The 20,990-nt window shown below is 40.3% G+C and overlaps 1 protein-coding gene across 1 annotated transcript in view; it reads right to left on the reverse strand.

The window, feature by feature from the left end:
- Positions 1-1,715: 1,715 nt before the first annotated feature.
- Positions 1,716-20,990, reverse strand: part of LOC104516625 (integrin beta-like protein 1) — a gene marked incomplete at its 5' end in the record, with an annotated part of 22,865 nt that continues 3,590 nt past the window's right edge. Inside the window, 3 exons of the mRNA XM_010161022.1 lie at positions 1,716-1,807; positions 3,294-3,407; positions 7,971-8,117. Of these exons, the coding sequence (XP_010159324.1) occupies positions 1,716-1,807; positions 3,294-3,407; positions 7,971-8,117 (353 nt within the window). The remainder of the gene's footprint in view (positions 1,808-3,293; positions 3,408-7,970; positions 8,118-20,990) is intronic.

Raw genomic sequence — 20,990 nt, forward strand, 5'->3', positions numbered from 1 at the left:
GAAGGAAAGAATCCAGATTAAGGAAAAAAATCAGTAAGAGAAAGAGCAAGCCACATGGGAAGGGGGAATAATAGAAGTGGTTAAAATAATTTAAAATTTTTTGCGTTCTATTACATGCTCTCTACCATTGTTTTTTCCTATTTCAAAACTGTCCTTTTTAAAAGAAAACTAATTTCTCGACTAATAATGGAAATACATTTTTTCGTTGATATATAGTTCCCTTATTTCTGAGGCTTGTTACTCTTCAAAAATCAGGACTTTGGCACCTAAACCACAATGTTACAGTTTGGTATTCAAAAGAAATATTTTCCAACCATTTAAGCAATCTCTTGCTCAGTCATGGTTTCACAAAATGTAAACACTTTTGAAACTAAAATGTATGTATCTTTTTTTGCTCTAAAGAATTCAAGGGCTGCCAAATCTACATGTATTTAAAAAAAAAGACTCATATGTAAATAAGTTAGGGAAGTCCCAATAGTTGTGCATCGTTCATAACTCAATGTGAATTTCACACTGAGCAGCATTTCACCATTGGAAAATAAAAATAAAATTTTTGTTCATACCACCGCTTTGCTTGTATTTACTGTATTAAAACTTTAATTACTTTGTTGTCATTGTCTGAACACCTTTGGCTGAGACCCAGCTACTACATAGAATACCTGATTTTTCTTGTCAGTTGACCTTCAGGCACACCACTTCTATAAAGGTAGTTAAATTCAGTGAATACCATGTGTGACAGTGCAATCTGTTCCAAACAGTGATTTCTAATAGCATATGGAATTGTCATCCTAAAAGTTATCAGTATAACAAATTTTCATTTTCTTTACTTTTAAGAGAATTATGCAACTGTACATACACAGAACAGTATGATAAAAGTACATATGCGTTGCAGGATACATATTCAGAATAGCTAATCATACATTATATCTTTATTAGTTTCATTCCTTATAATCCTATCGGTTACGTACTTGAAAGTACGGTAGTATGCAGGCTGGATAACCAACTTACTCACACAACAACCACAGAAACGAAGAAGTCCTCTTGTGGACAGGGACCTGTTCAAACATGTTGGGTCTTCAGCCTATGGTAGTCAGGAAATTGGACCTCAGTTATACAAATACAATTCTTTGACAAAAAAAAAAAAATCATTAATGTTTTGATAAGCTTCTTTATAGCTTCTCTCAATTCATCAGCTGTTGCATAATCAGGACTGGTAGAAAGAAAAAAAGGCCTAACATTGTATTTGTAAAACACCATCAAATTAATCATTTGACAAATAGTCAACTAGTGCTGTACTTCTCCAGGAATACTGTTGCATAGTGATACAGAGGGGTGACAACCAAGTAAATAATTTTAAAAAAAGGCTGTCTTGCAACTTTTTCAAAGTTTTTTTAAGAAATAGACACTATGAGCGTAATCTCAATCCCACGGAATTCATCAAAAATCTCTGGAGAGGTTCCACAGAGCCATACTTCACCTTTTAGAGCTTGGACTGTCCTGCTCCCAAGTGATTTTTTTTTTTTTAATTTCATCATGCATTTTTATAAGGAGCAGGCCCTCAGATGAGTATTCTAAAGTATTTACACCCATGAACATGTGTGTGCATGCATATCCATACACTGAGTACTTCTGAAATTAAATGTTCTAGCAGCCTAAAGAGGGGAAAAGAAAAAAAAAAAAAAGAAGAAAAAACCTTCAGTCTTTGATGTCCTTTGTTAAGGATATTCTCTCCCCAGCCAGATTTCACAAGCATTTCCATTCCATCCTTCCCAGCACTCACAGTTTCCACAGCTACAAACACCATTGCCTAGAACAGAATGAATAAAGGGCAATTATCATAATTGAAATGTACTACATTAAAATGTGTTTTATGGGAAGTAAAAAGCCATGCTAAAGTAGTTGCATTGTTCCTTTATTGTTCCCCCCACCCTTTTTTTTTCCTCTTTGGGAGGAAGCAATTACTGTACCATTGCATTAAGAAGCCACCCCAAACCTACACTTACAAGGCATTAATAGCATTCTCTCAATAATTCCATCAGTAGAATTGCAAATATTGTAATTATGCCGCCTCTATTTCTACCCATCTGTTGAAGCTCAGGCACCTCCAGGTACAAGGAAAAAACAAGATTACTTTCAACTATTATGCAGAAAGAAAAAGACTTAAAAAGTTACAAACAGAGTAGCAATCAAAACGTCACTTTGAACACAAAAAACTTTAAACCTAAACCTAAAACTTAGAAGTGCTATACAGATAAATAATATCTCAAACTCTCTATTAGATGAAAAAACATGTTGGCCCTATATTGCAGTGGGGAAACATTAAGTACCGAGACCCATGTTTTCATTTTATTTCAATATTTCTCATGACTCTTCTGTGCTCAGCTTGAGACCTCAACAGCATGGGTTTCCAGTGGGACCTCCTCTTCCTATGGACTTTGTGAAGATCTGTCAATAGCTGCTGCAGCTGAAGACATGGTTCCTGTAGCCTCTACACTGGCTACTTGCCCTCAGAAAAAGCTCCTTGCTACTAGGGCTTGATGGAAGACACAATTTACTACTGTCAGCCCTCCCACTCTCAGTCTAATCGGCTTGTACATTTCCTCCACATCTAATAATTGCTCAGCAAAGATTTTCTATAATTAAGATTTGTAACAGGAAGCAGCCCCGAGTTAATTCAGCAATTCCCATGTTGCTTCTTGTCACTAGATTTGTCATGAGGGCTGGCTGGCAGCCTGCCCATTTCTCTCTGCATCTGCCACCTGAACTCTCAGACAATGTTAAGGTGAAGCCTCTTTAATCACTAGGCATCATGTCATAAGAAAAACTGGCAGGTATTTCACTCCCACTGGGAATAGTCTGATTGCCAGGAAGCTCTCTGAAACCCACACGGCTATGCTTCTCACCTACTGGAGATCATCAAAGTGAATTTTGCCTATGACTTAAATTCATTATAGACACAGAAAGTCCAGTAAGAGAACAAAAGTTAAAGAAATTTCATGACCACAATGCTGACGTCGTATGTCCTTTGGCAAAAAAGCAGTAACTCATAGTTTGTTATGGTGAAAACTGTTGACGGATTTCATAGCTGGCTTAATTATTTAAATCTGAACTCAGGCTTTCAACTGTTCTTTTGAAACCTTAAGATGCACAAAGAAATAATTATAGCAGGTTTGAATAACCAGCAAATGCGCTTCCTCCGTCCATGGAGAAAGAAGAAGCTGGTCTTCATCTAACATAATTCCCATCAACACGGTTTGTTTCTTAGACCAATTAAGTGATAGCCTCTACTGCACCTGTGCAAATGAGCCCATCATGTTTGTCACAGTCTCTGTCATCGCATTCACATAAATCGCCCGAAATGTACCATTCCTGTGGTGAACATATGCACTTTCCACAGTGGCAGGAACCTGAAATCACAAAAATTGTTACTCGCAGTCAAAGAGCACTGGCTTCTTCAGACTAGAAAATAGCATTCCCCCCACACACGTGCCCACATACACATTCATGCATACCCACAAAATTGCTGCCTGAGAAGCTATTGTATAAAAGGAAATAATCAAGCTAAAAGCTTTTCCAATAAAAGGATTCTTTTGGAATGAGCTAGAGTATGGTGGGTAGTTACTACTAATGCTTTGATTCTGCTATTGCACTTCATCAGGACTCACATTTTGAAGCTTTCCTTTGGTTTCAGAGACCTACAATCAGGGCTGATCTTCACAGTAACTGTTATTTTTTTTTTACTAGAATAGCTCAGATTTTCCCTGACCTACTGTTACCAAAGGCAGTAAAATCGTACCCAGGAAGAAAATGGCCATTCTAATCTAAAGCCTTTAGTGATGAGTCCGCAAAAGACCAGAGGGGCATAAGACTAACATTTAAACCTCCAAAATCTTCATCACTACAAACGAAGCTGCTCCACCTCCCACAGAATTACTAAATATTTGCCCTAGGTCAGAAGGATTTTGTGCACGAAACAGCAGTTCAGCAGTTAGTTTGCTCCTTCCTGCGATGTATCCCAATGCCCCTTGTCAGGATAAGCCACTCTCCTCCCCATCCAGGATGCCAGGTCGCACCCCCACAGGCAAAGGAGGGACTTCACAGTGACAGGTGGGTGATGCCATAACCTACCGAGCACCAGAAACCTCCCTTTAAGGGAAGACTCAGAGACACCTTTACCTTCAGGAGGAGGTTCATGGCTGTGAATCCTGGAGGCGAACAGTTGCCCCCAGAAAGTCTGCAGACTGGGAAGGGTAGGTGAGAGGCTTTCCTGCCTTGAGAAATGCCACCAGAGGGTACTTCCTCTGGCCAATTCCAGCACTGGGATGAAGCAAGCTGACCTTTACAGAGCCCATCCTCATCTGCCTGACCCTTACAGAGTTTGGATGCTTAAAGCCAAGGCGAGGCATTCAGTGACTGCTGGGCAAAAATCCTTTACTGGGCCTGGCCCTAAGAACTGGTTACAGCAGAAAATCAATACAAAAATCTCAAAAAAAACCCATGCAAATAAATGGGAACAAAGAATACACATACAATTTTTAATTATGGGAGGCAGTTTTTTAAAAAAAGTCACCAAAGAAGCTGTCAATCTCTAACAGAACATGCTTACAAATGAGTTAGATGCTGTTGAAAAACCCACCTTCTTGCAATATTTCCAGAATAATTACAGCACAAAGTCACCAATGTGTTTCATGCAGTACGAAAGAAAAATGTATAGAAGTAAGCTTGGTTATGTCAGGATGTAACTTCAACAGAATTCATGGGTTACTTAACAGGGTCTGAGCCAAAGTGTATAAAATAATGCTTTCCATTTTTCCATTCCTTTCAGTGACTTCTGAATAAAATCCATAGCAAAAATCCAAATACACAAAATCCAATAGAGTATCTAATTTTTTAATTAAAAATATAAGTAATTTAGTGTTTAATGTAAGTTGAAAAAAATTAACTCATAACCATATTTTAGTGAAATGCTGTTTTAACTTGTAACATATGGAACATGTGAATATATATAGTGATTGGAACATTTGAGGACGGGATTATTTGTTTAAGCATCTACTTTTTTCATGAGTTCTGTGTATTGCCTACTGAGCCAGGGGCACAGAATATACTGACATTCCCTACAAGGATAAAAAATGCCATTGTATAAAGAGGCAGTGGAGGATACCTTACATATGGCATGGTTCCTGTATAAGAGCTACACTAAGATATACTTGAGGGGAACTTAAACTGAATGTCTCTGTTTATACAAACTACAAGTACTGACAGATGAAAATAACGATGAATAGTATGACAATTTCAGTGTAATTAAAGCAGTTAATAAGAGCATGACATTGCAAGAAACCTGAAGTGATTCTGCAGAAGCAAAAAACGATGTTGCTACTGAGGGATGCCCACAACGTTTAAAGTTTTTTTGCAGAAGATATAGCAAATTTAACACCAGTTCAACCAAGGAAAATCAGGCTCCATAATGTAGAATCTGTTTGGGAGAATGAATGTATCAAGTCTTTTCCCTGAACACAGCATGTTGCTCAGGGAGGCTCCTCAGTTTAATTAAAATGAGTCTAATGAGTTGCAGGGTGTTCCCTGGGATCCCGGCCAGATCCTCTCGGATGGGATTTGGCTCATTACCTAGCCTGCGTCCTGCACTGTTACAGTAGCCATCTGCAGCCCTACATTTAATGCCAGGGAGGCAGCAGCATGGTGGGTGTTGCTGTTTTCCTTGGGAAGAGCTTTTACTACAGGTGGCATAGTCAGCAAGCCAAGATTTTGAAAACAGCCTAGGAATGTGCATATCCAATTTTGATTATTTTTGTAGAGTGTAACTTTCTGAAAGTGTTCAGCAGTTATCTGCTAAGAATCAGGACTCCTTAGAGCCTATTAAGTCCTACATACAGAAACTCAAGCTCCCTCAATCCATTATAGCAAACCATACCTTGGCTGGGTTTCCAGCAAAGATGGAATAATCACCACTACTGCACGGGTTCAAAATTCCCTTTTATTTGACCAGTAATGGTTATGTATTGCTCAATGTAATGAAATAGAATGAACAATTTGTTATTTTGGCCTCTGGATAGTGCTGGTCACACTAGCTATGAACAACATTTTAAAGTATGGGGCCCCAGTAAGACATGATTTGCCCACACATATTTAAGCATTTTAACAAATTTGCCTTTAAAAAAAAAAGGAGAGGGGGGGGAAATCTAAGCATATAAACACAATTTACAAATAATTAGACTGTCTCCTTGCTCAGAGAAGAGGCAGGAGATAGTGACCTCCTTGGATTTTCACTGTCCATACTCTTCTGGAAGATATATTATGTAGGTATTTCTCTGCTGCGACAATATGACCAGCTGTTCCCATGATAAAGCTGCTATAGCATCTAATGTGACACAGTTTCATTACATGACCTGAAGGTCCACAGGGCAACCCTCCGTCACACTGGAAGCTTACCTGCTCTTGGAGGTTGAAGAAACTCAAAAAAAAAAAAAAAAAAAAAAAAGAGATCCCAGCAGTGTTACTGAATATAGATTTAGGGTCAAATTCGTAATTCCTGTTCAACAGTGTGCTACTGCATTAGAAAATCGTGGGCCTTCAGAGGCTCCATTCATGCAGCCACGTTTAAAACCTCTACCTGCATGCAGCTGGTTGCAACCTAGTCCAAACTCCAGGTTGCTCCAGCCTACATCAGTGAGCAGATCCCAAACCACACAGCCAACAGGGAAAAAAAATCCTTGATGTCTCTGCAAATTCCTGCCAGATTATCTGCTCCCGAAGCCTCCAAGTAAACTACAGTCTTGATATGCATGCTCAAAGCTGATTGTTCTCAGAGTAAGACCCACAGGCTGGAATAAATAGCTCTCAGACATCCTTAAGGAAAGGTAACAGATAACACACTTATGTGAAAATTCAATTTGATTTTTCCTGTTTAATTAGAATTTTATGTAGTGAATTTTATGATTTTAAGCGTATTTTCTCACCTTCACAGTTTATATAAAAAATCACAGGGAGGCCAAGACTATGAGAAGAAAAGTTAACTTCTAAACTATTTTAGTTTACACTAAAATAGAATAAGTCCATTTCTCCAACAATTCGGTATCCTCTCACACATACATTAATTTAAAGACAGCCACATCTATTGGAAACAATAGAGAAAGAGTGCAACTTCCTCATTTTCTATGGCATTCCAATGACTGGGGGTGGGGGTTGGGGTGGGAGGAGAGTGTCACGAAATAAAATGGTGCAGTGGGGGAGAATTCTGACAAGTAATAATATAGATGGAAGAAGGCCAAGCTTGAAACCCCATTTAAATTTCATCTGCACTGAAATAAAATTTACCAAAGGGCCAGCTGGAATTCTGCCTGATGGAAAAGGCTACTAACTGTTTTTTCCAGCCAGAAGTTTTCTTCCCTGTCTATGCAAGGGATACATGAACAGAGGAAACAACATGTACACTCTGGAGTGGGTGCATTCTAGCCGCCACCCAGTCCCACCACCCATTTTTTGTCGATTTTCTTTTAGGTATTATATACAAAAATAGAGAGTTTGCACTAAGGGGAAGCTAAAAAGCCCTCTTGTCAGTCATGCAATTTCCTGGCTTTAAAGGCTGCAAGGTAAGAACCTCAGAGAACAATTTCAGATAATTATAAAGATTTTCTACATTTTATTCCTCCCCATGGCAATTTTTTAGAGCTGGACTGAAGCTGATGGAACCACCTGAATAAAAATTAGGAAATTAGAGAGTTTGTGGGATTCTATCATGGGGCCTGCAGATGCCTACGTTTCCTTTGCTGCTGTGCTGGGAAGGGGGGGTGATTGAGCACACCAAAAGTTGCTGTTAAACACTCTCCTCTACTTACTGTTCCCCAAGATACTGAATTTGCCATCTTGCCCACTGCCATGCATATTGGTCTTCCAGAAGGCGGTTTTCCGCTGCCAGGGTACTGGCATGGAGTAGCTTAGCTGCCAGTTCTTACCCTTCCCCGAGCATAATATGCCATCCACTGACTCGCAGAGACTTCTGCTCTCCTCCTCTGTCATGTTGCACTTCCTTGAATGCTGGCACCACTTTCCAAACCACCCGTCCTGGCAAACGCATCGGCCGCATGAGCAGATACCGTGGCCTGTAATGACACCAAGGTTTGTTATGAGCAAGACAAGCAGAATGCCATGACTGCAGTCACAGCCGAGAAAAGCACAAGCATGGGTCCCCTCATCAGAAAAACTCAGCATCAACTCACTTCATGGGATGAGCACTACTCCACAGTGTACGGAGGACAGATACAGCCCCTTCCCTCCCATGTTGTTAGTCCTGCAGCCTGGTGCTAGTCTCCCCCACCTATGTCATGTTATCACCTGAAGAAGCAGACTCCAGCACAGGGATGAGAGCTGTGCTGCACACAGCACAGCAGGCAAGGGAGCTAAAAGCTGTGATACTCAACATACTCTGCAATGACTATATATTAACTCATACCACGCAGGTTGACAGTGATTCCCCCAGGTGGTACATAAACCCAACTGGCAACCTGCAAAGAGTCCCTGTCATCACCCCAACAACATCCTCTGCATCTCTTCTCCAGACACAGCTATCCCAGCTCAACAGTTTAAAAGGTTTGGCACTTTCACTCCAGATACTGTAGTGAAATGCTGAGGGAGGACCAGGAAGGAGAAGGAAACCAGTCACCTGTGTGACCCCAAGGCAAGACCTTGAAGGCAGGCTACCATGGTGGGGTCTCTCCACAGGGACACATAGATTTCATTTCCCAGATCAAGAAAAGAAGACGGAATGAGATGGAAGATGGACAGGCAGGAGAGAATACAGTACCAAGGACATAGTTATCAAAAGATGATTAATAGCAAGGACAAAAATAAGGGGAAATCAAAGCACAGAAAGAAAAGTGGAAAAAGAAAAAATCATTACATAGAGGGTAAGTGGAGAGGAATACACCCTGAAATGTTAAGGAAAGGACAGGTAGTTGCAAGTGATGGAAGAGTCAAAGAAACCCTAGAACATGGGTCAAACAGAGCATAGAAGCTATAATTGATATTGAAAAGAGGGGAAAAAATATTTATTAAATAGATTCTTTGCCAACTATTTGTTCGAAGATAATAAAAGGAAAATATATTGAATAGTAAAATGAGGGGGAAATCTGGCCAGACAAACAGCAAAAGTGACTACAAATGCAGAACAGAATACAGAAATAGAAAATAGAAACAAGAATTAAGAAGTCTCTACCAGTCAGAATTTCAGTTTTCAACCTTAAATAATATTTCTGCAGCAGAGAAGATCATTCCTTCACTGATCAGTTTACTGGGCTTAACAGAAACAAATTATACATACCAGTGACTTCCATCTTATCCTGCCTGCAATGTAGGGCAAGGGAGTGGAAACAAGGAGAGTGAGATAATTTGGGAGCATGGGCTGGGAAGAAGGGAACAAGCAGTAGGAGTATCTGGCAAAGCACTGAGCTGTAAGACTAAAGAGAAGCAAGACAGCAATTTTGCTTTTCTGATCTGTGGACTTCTCATGAGGCAACAGTGCAACATGACACTGTAAACTGGGAGGGACTACTCATAGAAGCCTAAAGGAGAGACAGACCTTGTAGTCTAAGTAGAATTCCTTAAAAGTTTTACTAATGGGCAAATTCTTTACCAATTTAAATTAGAAAATACAGGAAGCTCCAAATTCTTGGAGCTGTCATTGCAGCATTCTAAATGTTCAGTATAATTTTTGTACCCCAGTTTGTATATTGAATTTTTAAAGAAAACTTATTACCTATGCAACCTTAAATGCTCAGTAACAATGATCCAGTCTTATTACGACTATTCCTACCCACTTCTGCAAGTGATATTCATAACTACAAATTTACATATATGCATTTAACATATATCTAATATTACAAATTGATAACTGGAAAGAATAGAAGCTTGATGCAACTTTATCTTCTGTGTTAGACTAGGAAACAAGAACAACTATAAGACAAAACAAAATACAAGATGTAGAAAACAAGGATATATACTTTCCCATATGCTCCTTCGAGGTAGATGACATGCAATTGCCTACATTAACTTAGAGCTAAGCTTCTGTCAGACCCTTTTTATTTACTGGATTTATTTTTAATTAGTAACATATAGATTACACTTGAGAATACCACTGAAAAACAAAATATATAACTGGATGTTGTTGTTGGAAAATTATTTGTGGAGATACAAATACTTTCACCTATGTTAGCAGCAAATAGTAAGAAATCCATGCTGATTTCAAGGAGAAAATAATTTTGCACCATTTTTCTTGTATAGTCATTATGATTTATAGAATTCAGAGACTGACCATGTCTGCAAAGCCTTTACAGAAGTCAAATAAAAAGGTAAGGAATAATCAATTAATTTACAGCAGTTTACATTTTACCACATAAAATTTTGACATGCATTCTTCTGAGTTGACCACTCCTTCTCTATACCATATAAATCCTCAAAACATAAAGGATTCTTTTGTCTCAAGGAGTACATTTTATCAAAATAATATTTACACCAGCCTGGGCAGCTGCAGCCCTTTGGATGCCTCATCCATTGGTGAGGTGAGTATGGAAGTGCTTAGCCCAGTGCTTGCTAACCCCTAGCTATCTTCTGCATGGGCTAGTCTGTGAATAACTGCTTTGCATGGTTTAGTTGTGTACACCCTCCTTGCAGAGGCTCTTTGCATTTGTCTGAAGATGTCCAAACAAGCTGACCAAAAGGAAGAACCAATTCATTATAAACAACTGCTTTCAGGTGAATGTAATATTCAAATTATATTCAAAGTGTCCCAGTTTCAATCCAATGAATCCCAGACTCTCAAAATTATGAGGAAGAGCAGAAACAAAAAAGGTGCTGTTCTTGCTCATAGGTCCTTTTAGATCTGAATATAATTTCCTCCGTAACGGAAAAAGAATAGAGCAATCATAGAGCAAAGGGGAAAAGAAAAATCTCTAATTGAGGAAGCCCAGATCAATTGAATTGGCTAACTTGCTAAAATACTGATTTAACTATTCAGATTAAGTAGATTTACTGGAAAGTGTTGGTCTATCATCAATTCAGATTTAAAATAAACCACTTAAAATCACAAACAAATTGCATATTGCAATGGCTCTGAGACTATAGTTCTCCTTTCATAAAAATCTGTGTTAATGAACAATTACATACGTAACAATGTTTTAAACGTTAATCTCCAGTCAAGAAGAAAGACTGATGGGGGAGAGGCAAAGGAGAGAAAAAGATGGTGCTAAAGATAGTGTCACTTTGTTTAGAATTATCAGTAAATCCAATAACCACAAGATTTAAATTGGAAATATAAATGCAGCAACAAAGCAAGTTGTGACAGATTACTAGCAGAGGTCTTTCATAATCCTAAATCAACCCAAATCAAACCAGACACCAGGAGGAATTATTTCTTACCATACCCAGAAAAAAAACTATGTGGTTGGGGAAACTTCAGTTTAGGAGTACTCATAGAACTGTTGTCTGAGTGCCCAAAAAAACTGCATGGTAATTTTCTAATACAAAAGGGACCTCTACATGGAAATGTCAGCATGATGAAAAAAGTGAAGACATCATTGCAGGGGAAGCTGGTTCATATTTGTAGATTAAGTGATCATAACCAGATGATGTCCACAGAGGGCAAACTGAAGCCAGCCCCAAACAAAATTTGGTACCTCAGAAGAAAAAGTTTTTCAAACTTATTATAAATATATAATGAAGTCAGTATTAACCAGAAATGAGGGGAAAAAAAACCCCAAAACTTCAGCTATGAAAATATTACTTTGACTGTATGAAGAATTTATCTGATAACCCAACAATATTTTTCCACATGTCTAAGAGCAGGGAGATGCTATAAGATACAAAAAAGAAGAGTGCATGGCCAAAGAAAGAAAGATGACTTAGATAAAAAACAATATAAATGAGAAATTTTGTCATAATAGGGAAAAAACTCACCCAATCCCAAAAATCTATAAGTGGATGAAAAACAATTTTTAAAAGCATTCTAGAAATATGAAAAATCTCAGCATAATGCAGGATCCTTGATTTAGAACAAAACAGTAAATGAAACCAATATTTCTCTCTTCATTTAAACAGAAACAGGATTTCCTATTTATTTATTACAGGACTATGATAAAGAACTTTATATTATATTATTAACATAAGAGAATATTAAACAACATCTATCTGGAAGAAATATTTCTAAGTGAGCGGGTTTCATTATGCTGCCCAAATATGCAAAAACAGTTCGTAAAAACATTACTGAATCACTGATTTTGATTTTTATTGAATAGCAGGAGAATGCCGTTAAGACTGGAACAGTTCTGACAAGTGCAGTTAGAGAAAACTAATATAATTGTGAAGAAAAATACTGGTTGTCTATTATATTTCTTCATAATAGTTTGTTCAATATTGTCTAATAAGTCTAATAAAGGTGGACTGTGGCTCCAGTCTGAGGAACACAGCAGGCAGGCAGTGCAGTAAAACATTCAGGTGAAACACTGTGGTGAAAAGGACTAAAGCCATCCTCATATGCACATAACAGGAGAGAAGCGAGGTAGGAACAGAAATGAGTAGGAGCATTTAGAGCATAGATGAGATGGCCATTGAAGTCCTGCAACTCATATCCATGTTTGAAGAGATTCTGAAAAACTTGGAAGAGTCCCAAAAAGTTCTGAAGAAAGAATTCTAAGGACAGAGAAAACGGCCTGTTGAAAGAACCACCAAGTTTTGTATCTGTTTAAACTATTGGGAAATAAATCATAGAATCACAGAAGGGTTTGGGTTGGAAGGGACCTTAAAGATGATCTAGTTCCAACCCCCCTGCCATGGGCGGGGACACCTTCCACTAGACCCGGTTGCTCAACGCCTCATCCAGCCTGGCCTTGAACTCTTCCAGGGATGGGGCATCCACAGCTTCTCTGGGCAACCTGTTCCAGTGCCTCACCACCCTCTCCGGGAAGAACTTCTTCCTGATATCCAATCTAAACCTCCCCACTTTCAATTTAAACCCATGACCCCTTGCCCTGTCACTACAGGCCCTTGTAAAAAGCCCCCCCCAGCTTCCTTGTAGCCCCTTCAGGTACTGAAAGGTTCTATAAGGTCTCCCCGGAGCCTTCTCTTCTCCAGGCTGAACAAGCCCAGTTCTTGCAGCCTAGGAGATGTGCTCCGGCCCTCTGATCATCTCCGTGGCCTCTTCTGGACTCGCTCCAACTGGTCTATATCCTTCTGATATTGAGGGCTCCACAGCTGGACACAGCACTCCAGGTGGGGTCTCACAAGAGCAGAGTAGAAGGGGAGAATCCCCTCCCTCGACCTGCTGGCCTGTTTTGTTTCTGGCTGGAGAAATGACAAATGGCTAAGAATTGTTTCAGTAAGATATGAACTACCTTCTCTGAAGGTACTGGAATGGGGATTCTCAGACTACCAAAGAAAGACAAAGCAAGAACCAGAGAGAAAGGCTAATACAGAGAAATTCATTTCAGAAACAAAACAGCATTTTGGACAAGGATGATAACTCTTGGCACAAACTTTGCAGTCATATTGGCATCGGCTGCACATGTCTTAGAGTCTTCAAAACATGGCCTTCTCAGGGACAGGATTTAGTTGCACACAGTACTCAGACTTCAGCATAGAAGCAGCCTGGGTACAGTGTAATGGCTACTGTATGAGGTACAACATATAAGCCCCTTTTGGCTTTGCAAATTAATGTAATTAATGTCTTTTAACCAACCTAAATGCTGATGCATTAGGAATTCCTTTACTGCTCATTTCAACAGAAAGATTCAATTAAAATGCTTTTTACAAATCTAAATCATACTTTATGCTCTCAGAAAACCTGAACAATGATCTCTGTGCAACCATGCAAAGTCTCAAATTTTCATACATGTGCACAGAAATCTGTAGTGCATTGAAAAGAAAAATCGTGAAAGTAAAATTAACTAAGTAAAATGTAACTAGTTTAATACAGAATAAACTATACACATTAATACCTATAGTGACTACATTAGTCACTCTCATACCGAATTATATGGCTTTGGGGTGAGTGGCTGGAAAGCTTCCCATCAGAAAAGGAGCTGGGGGAGTTGGTCAACAGCCAGAAGAATATAAGACTGCAGTGTGCTCAGGTGGCCAAGAAGGCCACTGGCATCCTGGCTTGTATCAGAAATATTGTGGCCAGCAGGAGTAGGGAAGTGACTGCCCTCCTGTACTGGGCACTGGTGAGGCTGCACCTCAAATCCTGTGTCCAGTTGTGGGTCCCTCACGGCAAGAAAAGACCTTGAGGTGCTGGAGCGTGTCCAGAGAAGGGCGAGAAGGGCAACGGAGCTGGGGAAGGGTCTGGAGCACAAGTCCTGTGAGGAGTGGCTGAGGGAACTGGGGGTGTTCAGCCTGGAGAAGAGGAGGCTGAGGGGAGGCCTGATCACTCTCTACAACTACCTGAAAGGAGGTTGCAGAGAGGTGGGGGCTGGTGTGTTCTCCCAAGTGACAAGTGATGGGACAAGAGGAAGTGGCCTGAAGATTCACCAGGGGAGGTTTAGATTGGATATTAAGAAAAATTTCTTCACTGAAAGGGTTGTCAGGTGTTACAACAGCTTCCCAGGGAGGTAGTTGAGTCACCATCCCTGGAGGTATTTGAGACATGTGGACAAGGCGTTTAAGGAAATGGTTTAGAGGTGGACTTGGCAGTGTTAACAGTTGGACTTGATGATCTTAAAGGTCTTTTCCAACCTAAAGATTCTATCATTCTATGAATTCAGTACCCACTGATGTTTTTGTATTTATTTGTTGCTTCCCCTGGATATGCCTCAGAGTTAGGATGAAGTAGTTTAGTGCATGACATAGGCACTGAATCACTGACTCTCCACTTAGTGTTGCCAAAATAAAACCCTAAATCACACTAGCTTTATGCCAGGTAAACTCTGACTTCTCCACTACTTAATACAGTCATTTTCCCTTTTTTTAGCACCAGTTTTACCCAACAAGCATGTGTCTGAATGTTGTTGGTTTTTTTTTTTTTTTCTCCAGAAGAATTGATTGCATTTTTCAATAACAAATACCATAATACAAATTCTCTATTAAATAGTATAAGAATTTCTAGTGAATCCTGTAACAGTTATATGTATTTCAGATTCCTCAGTCAAACGAACATGGTCCCTGCTCTGCAAAATTTTCGATAGAAAAGATGAAAAACTTACTGTGCAAGAAATAAACTACTATTTTAACATAACCACAGAGAAACTGCAGGTTCAGTTCAGATGACTAGTGCCATTTGACATACGTTAAGATATCAAGGACACCCTCATGATGGTGGCAACTATGACCTTGTGGAGCCAAGATGAGTCAGGCAGGGTAGCCTTTCCCATCAGAAATCATACAAGGTGCATTAAGTTTAGACAACTGAAGACTCTGAAATGACATCTGGTATAGTCTGAGAAGCCATGGTAGAGTCAGGAGTTAAATTCATATTTCAGAATTTTCAGACCACTGAGTGCCAAAAGACATCTTCGGCTGGGACAGAGGGTGGTATTATTTTTCTCTACTAGTTTGCATTTTAGGTATATTAGAGAGTGCCATAAATGTCCTATATACTTCTGTTGCTGTGAAACAACAGTCGTGCAGGAAATGAGTAAATTCTGTGACAGCAACTGCACCATTAATACCTAGTTTTGCCTAATGAAGCATATCATTAGTTCTAACTTTCTCATTTTTATGGTTATGGTATTATTGGTCCTCATAAGAACACACTGTCTGAAAACATCATGTTTATGCTTCACTGAAAAGATGACAAAATAAATGTCATTCATGATTTCTGCACTATGAACCTAGAACGCTGATAAAAAAGAATTCATAGTTTCTGCTATATATCTTTATCATATAATAACACATAGCTATATTCCAAAAGAAGAAAGAAAGGCAGCAATTCTTCTGAATCAACTTACTTATCCTGGCTGGAGAGTAATGAAAATTTTATATTCAAAGGAACATGGAAATTAGGGGCAAGTTCTACCAGCCTTTTGAGAGGGAGCCCTTCCATTGTATGTCCTGGTGATGACTATGGGATCCTAAAATCCTTCACTAATTGAAAGAATGTGATGTGAAAGCTTCTGACTGTTGTAAAAGTTTAAAACATTGTAAAGATGGTAATTCTGACTTTAAGTATATGTACACCTTATAAACCACAGCTTTTCCCTTGTTCTCAGGATATAGAGACTTATATTGGAAATCTTAAGACTTGTAAGAAAGATGTATGAAGAGAAATGTATATGTAAGCACTGGAAGAAACTCCAGAATGAGATTAAAAATGTATAATCATAGAATGGTTTGGGTTGGAAGGGAGCTTAAAGATCATCCAGTTCCAACCCCCCTGCCATGGGCAGGGACACCTTCCACTAGACCAGGTTGCTGAAAACGTCATCCAGCCTGGCCTTGAAGGCTTCCAGATGACATCAGTTGCTCTTCCCTTATCCACCAATGCCTTAACACTGTTCTAGAAGGCCACCAAATTTGTCAGGTATGATTATGACTATCCTGTAGTTCCCCATTTCCTCCTTATTTCCCCTAATGGGCGTTGTGTTTCCTCTGTTCCAATCAGTGGGAACTTCACTGGACTGTCACAGCTATGATGGATAGTGGCTTGGCAACTTCATCCACCAGTTCCCTCAGGACCCATGGATGCATCTCTTCAGGTCCTATGGACTTGTGCTCCTTCAAGTTCCTTAGATGGTTGACCTGTAATGATTTGTATTGATATCCAACAACACATTCACAGCGGTAAAACTGAGGAATATATTACATTGTCAAAACCAGAAAGTCTGCTCATTTAAAACAAAGGTATGATGACTTTCATGATATGGTCTCAGCAGAAGACCGTTTGCTCAACAACAAAGGATGTCAACACAGACACAGCACATAACTTGTGTCATTCCTTTCCTTGTGAGCCCAACAAGAACAGCATTGTCCTAAGAATGTCAAAAATGAGGAAGCACAGACAACAGGCCCCAGACTTGCCTAAAACTTACAGAGATGAAAAGTAAGCAAAATAGTGCATCAAAATGATCATCCTAAGAGTGGGGTCCTAAACAATACAGAAAACGTGTCTAAAAACCCAGTTTGTTGTTGTCAGTCAAGATGAAACAAAAAGACCTACAGAGAACTTGATGGGTGGCACCTCTTGTCCATCTTCTCTATCATACACAAGTGATCCTGACCAAACTGCTTAAATCCAGACACTCTGATGCTTGTACATGGGTGTGAGAATGTGAGTGAATGAGATCAATGAAAGAATGTGTCTGATTAGTGAAAATTAATTTATTTGGGGATTTTATAAAAAAACATATTGAGTTCTCCTTCCATAATATCTCATGTAGAGTTTTGCTGCACTGGTTTCCTACAGTTATAGAGAGAAATGTGAAGGCAGCAGACCTGAGTAAGGAGGGAAACATTAAACACCTCATAATTTCCTCCAATAATAAATCAGTGCCTCCAGCTTTTACAAGCCTTTATACTACAACCAGGATCTCGAACTAATGAGAACTAATGCCTTTTACCAAAAGACATTGGTATAAACAAACAAAAAAAGATAACTACACTTATTTTTGACGTGACAGAATGTGGCATGCCATTACACAGCTGGATTCCCTGCAGTGTTAGGATTATATTTTGATGTACCATGGCCAAAACAAATAGTTAAACAGTGATCAAAGTGAATTTGCTCATTTGAAAATAAATAAATCAAACTTCCCAAAGTATTCTGTTCTCACTAGTCAAAGAACTGGCTTACTGGGATGACTAGCGGCTTAGTTGTTTCTTAGTGTTGAGGACAGTGCAAACATCCAGCACAAAATATTGAAAGGTCCTATCAAAGCTGATTATCTAGTTTGTGGCCCACTATATGAAGCATAGTCCGAAATACCTATAATACAAAATGGGAGCATCCATAGAAATATAAGAGCCTTGCTATGAGTTGCCTGTTATATGTTTCAACCTTTGCTAGTAGCCCTAGTGAAAAACTTGCTCACATTGTGTAGCGCTTCAAAAATTTTTTACTATTTTTGTTATGTTTGTTTTTATTGTAGCCTGTCTTAAGCAGCATAATCCTGCACTAACCAGTAGCATGCAGAGGACTCAAAAGGGCTTCAGATTTATTCCTTCAATGATTGCTACTTTGCTGTGACAAGAACTCACAGTTAGGCAAATAATGGTCCAGAGAACAAATCAAAATGAACAGAGTTAAGAGCATTATCAAATCAATTTCAAATTGATCTTTACTGTTGTCCTGAATTCTTGTTGCCTGCCTGCCCTCAATTCTGAAAGAGAACAGAACATAATGGACAAGAGTCAACCCAGTGAGGTGGAGCAGCCAACAATGACATCAACTGAAAGACATGACTGGACACAGTAGGGGAACAAATAACGCTTGAAAGCTCAGGACACATCTGCAGCTGAAAGCACAACCACAACTCAGAGGAGACAGAAAAGTATCTCTTACCGGGATACAAGAGAAGTATCAAGCCTGGTTTACATCAGTGGCATATCCATGCCAAGAACGAACTTGTTCTGGCAAACCTGTAAGCCTCTGGTCGCATGCGTGCACCAAAAAAAAATTGACTTTCACATGAAAGACTCAACCAAGTAAAGCCAAAAACCCATGAAGTTAAATATTGCTGTGGATCAACACTGCAATACAACTTGGCAAATCTTACATCATTAAAAAAACCTGAACTGTAGGAAATGGGCCCTTAGGTAGAACATACCAATCTCAAAGTGCTGCATGAGACACCTCCTCCTGCTATGGCATATTGGTTTTGTGCACAGGCACAGACAAAGGAAGGAGAAGAGGAAGGAAGAAGAAGGAAGATGAAGGAAAGACCTGGCAAGCAGGTCAAGGAGAGCGATTCTCTCTCTACTACACTCTTGTGAGACCCAGCCTAGAGTACTGCATCCAGTTCTGTGGTGTCCAGCACAAGAAAGACACAGACCTATTAAAGCAGGCCCAGAGGAGGGCCATGAAGATGATCAGAGGGTTGGAGCACCTCTCCTGTGAAGAAACGCTGAGAGCTGGGGTTGTTCAGCCTGGAGAAGAGAAGGCTCCAGGGAGGCCTCATTGCAGTCTTCCAATATTTAAAGAGGGCTTATAAGAAAGATGGATAAAGACTTTTTTCAAGGCCTGTAGTGACAGGACAAGGGGCAATGATTTTAAACTGAAAGAGAATAGGCTTAGATTGGACATTTGAGAAAAATTGTTTCCTATGAGAGTGTTGAGGCACTGGAACATGTTGTCCAGAATTGTGCAGGTCCCAACATTGAAAGTGTTTAAGGTCCAGTTGGATGGGGGTTTGGGCAACCTGATCTAGTGAAAGATGTCTCTGCCTATGGCAGGGGGGGTGGAACTAGATGATTTTTAAAGTCCCTTCCAACCCAAACCATTCTATTTGATCTTGGTGAGGTTTACGAGACACTGGACCAGATGGTGACAGATGGGGTGCAGCTGTCTCAAAGGGGAATAAAGGTTTCTTGCCCATGAATTGGCAGGGCTCATCAAGGGGGCTTTAAACTATGTTTGAAGGGGGAAGGAGGCAAAACCAACAAATGCCCAGAGCCTAGAGAAGAATCACAGGAAAACACCTGGCAAGCAAAACAAGAGAATTCCAGCTCCTTCAATCCACAAGCCAACTTCATCAGGGGCCCATTTTAAATCCCTCTATACAAACACACCGAGCATGGACAATAAACAAGAGGAGCTAGGGGCGTGTGCACGAACGAGGGGCTATGACCTCACTGGCATTGTGGAGACATGGTGGGATGGCTCCTATGACTGGAGTGCCATAATGGAAGGATACAGGCTCTTTAGGAAAGACAGGCAGGGGAGATGTGAAAGGGGGGTTGCTCTCTATGTCAGAGACCAGCTGGCATGTGTGGAACTCCACCTGGGGATGGATGAGGAGCTGACAGAGAGCTTATGGGTCAGGATTAAAGGTCAGGCAGGAAGAGGGATATTATAGTGGGAGTCTGCTACAGGCCACCTGGTCAGGACAAGCGAGTGGATGAGGCCCTCTACAGGCAGATATCAGCAGCCTCACAGTGACAAATTCTTGTCCTCATGGGGGACTTCAACCACCCCAATATATGTTGGAAAGACAACGCAGTAGGGCACAAGCAAGCCAGGAGGTTCCTGGAATGTGTCAATGACAAATTCCTTCTCCAAGTGATAGAGGAGACAAAGATGAGGGTTGCCATGGCAAGATCATGGAGCAGATCCTCCTGGAATCCATGCTCAGGCACATGGAAAATGAAAAGGTGATTGGTGACAGCCACCACGGCTTCACCAAGAGCACATCATGCCTGATGCATCTGGTGGCCTTTTATGATGGGGTCATGAAATTGGTGGATAAAGGAAGGGCAACCGATGTCATCTACCTGAACTTGTGCAAAGCCTTCAATACCATCCCACATGACATCCTTGTCTCTAAACTGGAGAGGCATGGAATTGGTGGATGGACTGCTCGGTGGGTAAAGAACTGGCTTGATGGTCACACTCAAAGAGTTGTGGTCAACAGTTCGATATCTGAGTGGAGACCAATGACAAGTGGTGTTCCTCAGGGGTCGGTGTTGGGACCAGTGCTGTTTAAAATCTTTGTCAGGGACATGGATGGTGGGATTGAGTGCACCCTCAGCAAGTTTGCTGATGACACCAAGCTGTGTGGTGCAGTCAACATGCTGGAGGGAAGAGATGTCATCCAGAGGGACATGGACAGGCTGGAGAGGTGCACCTGTGTCAACCTCATGAAGTTCAACAAGACCAGGTGCAAGGTCCTGCACATGGGTCGGGGCAGTCCCAAGCACAAATACAGGCTGGACAGAGAATGGATTGAGAGCCCTGAGGAGAAGGACTTAGGGGTAATGGTGGATGAAAAGCTGGACATGAGCCAGCAGTGTGTGCACTGGCAGCCCAGAAAGCCAACCGTATCCTGGGCTGTATCCAG

The sequence above is a fragment of the Eurypyga helias genome, unplaced genomic scaffold (assembly GCF_000690775.1).
Source record: "Eurypyga helias isolate BGI_N326 unplaced genomic scaffold, ASM69077v1 scaffold2411, whole genome shotgun sequence".
NCBI classification, from domain to species: Eukaryota; Metazoa; Chordata; class Aves; order Eurypygiformes; family Eurypygidae; genus Eurypyga; species Eurypyga helias.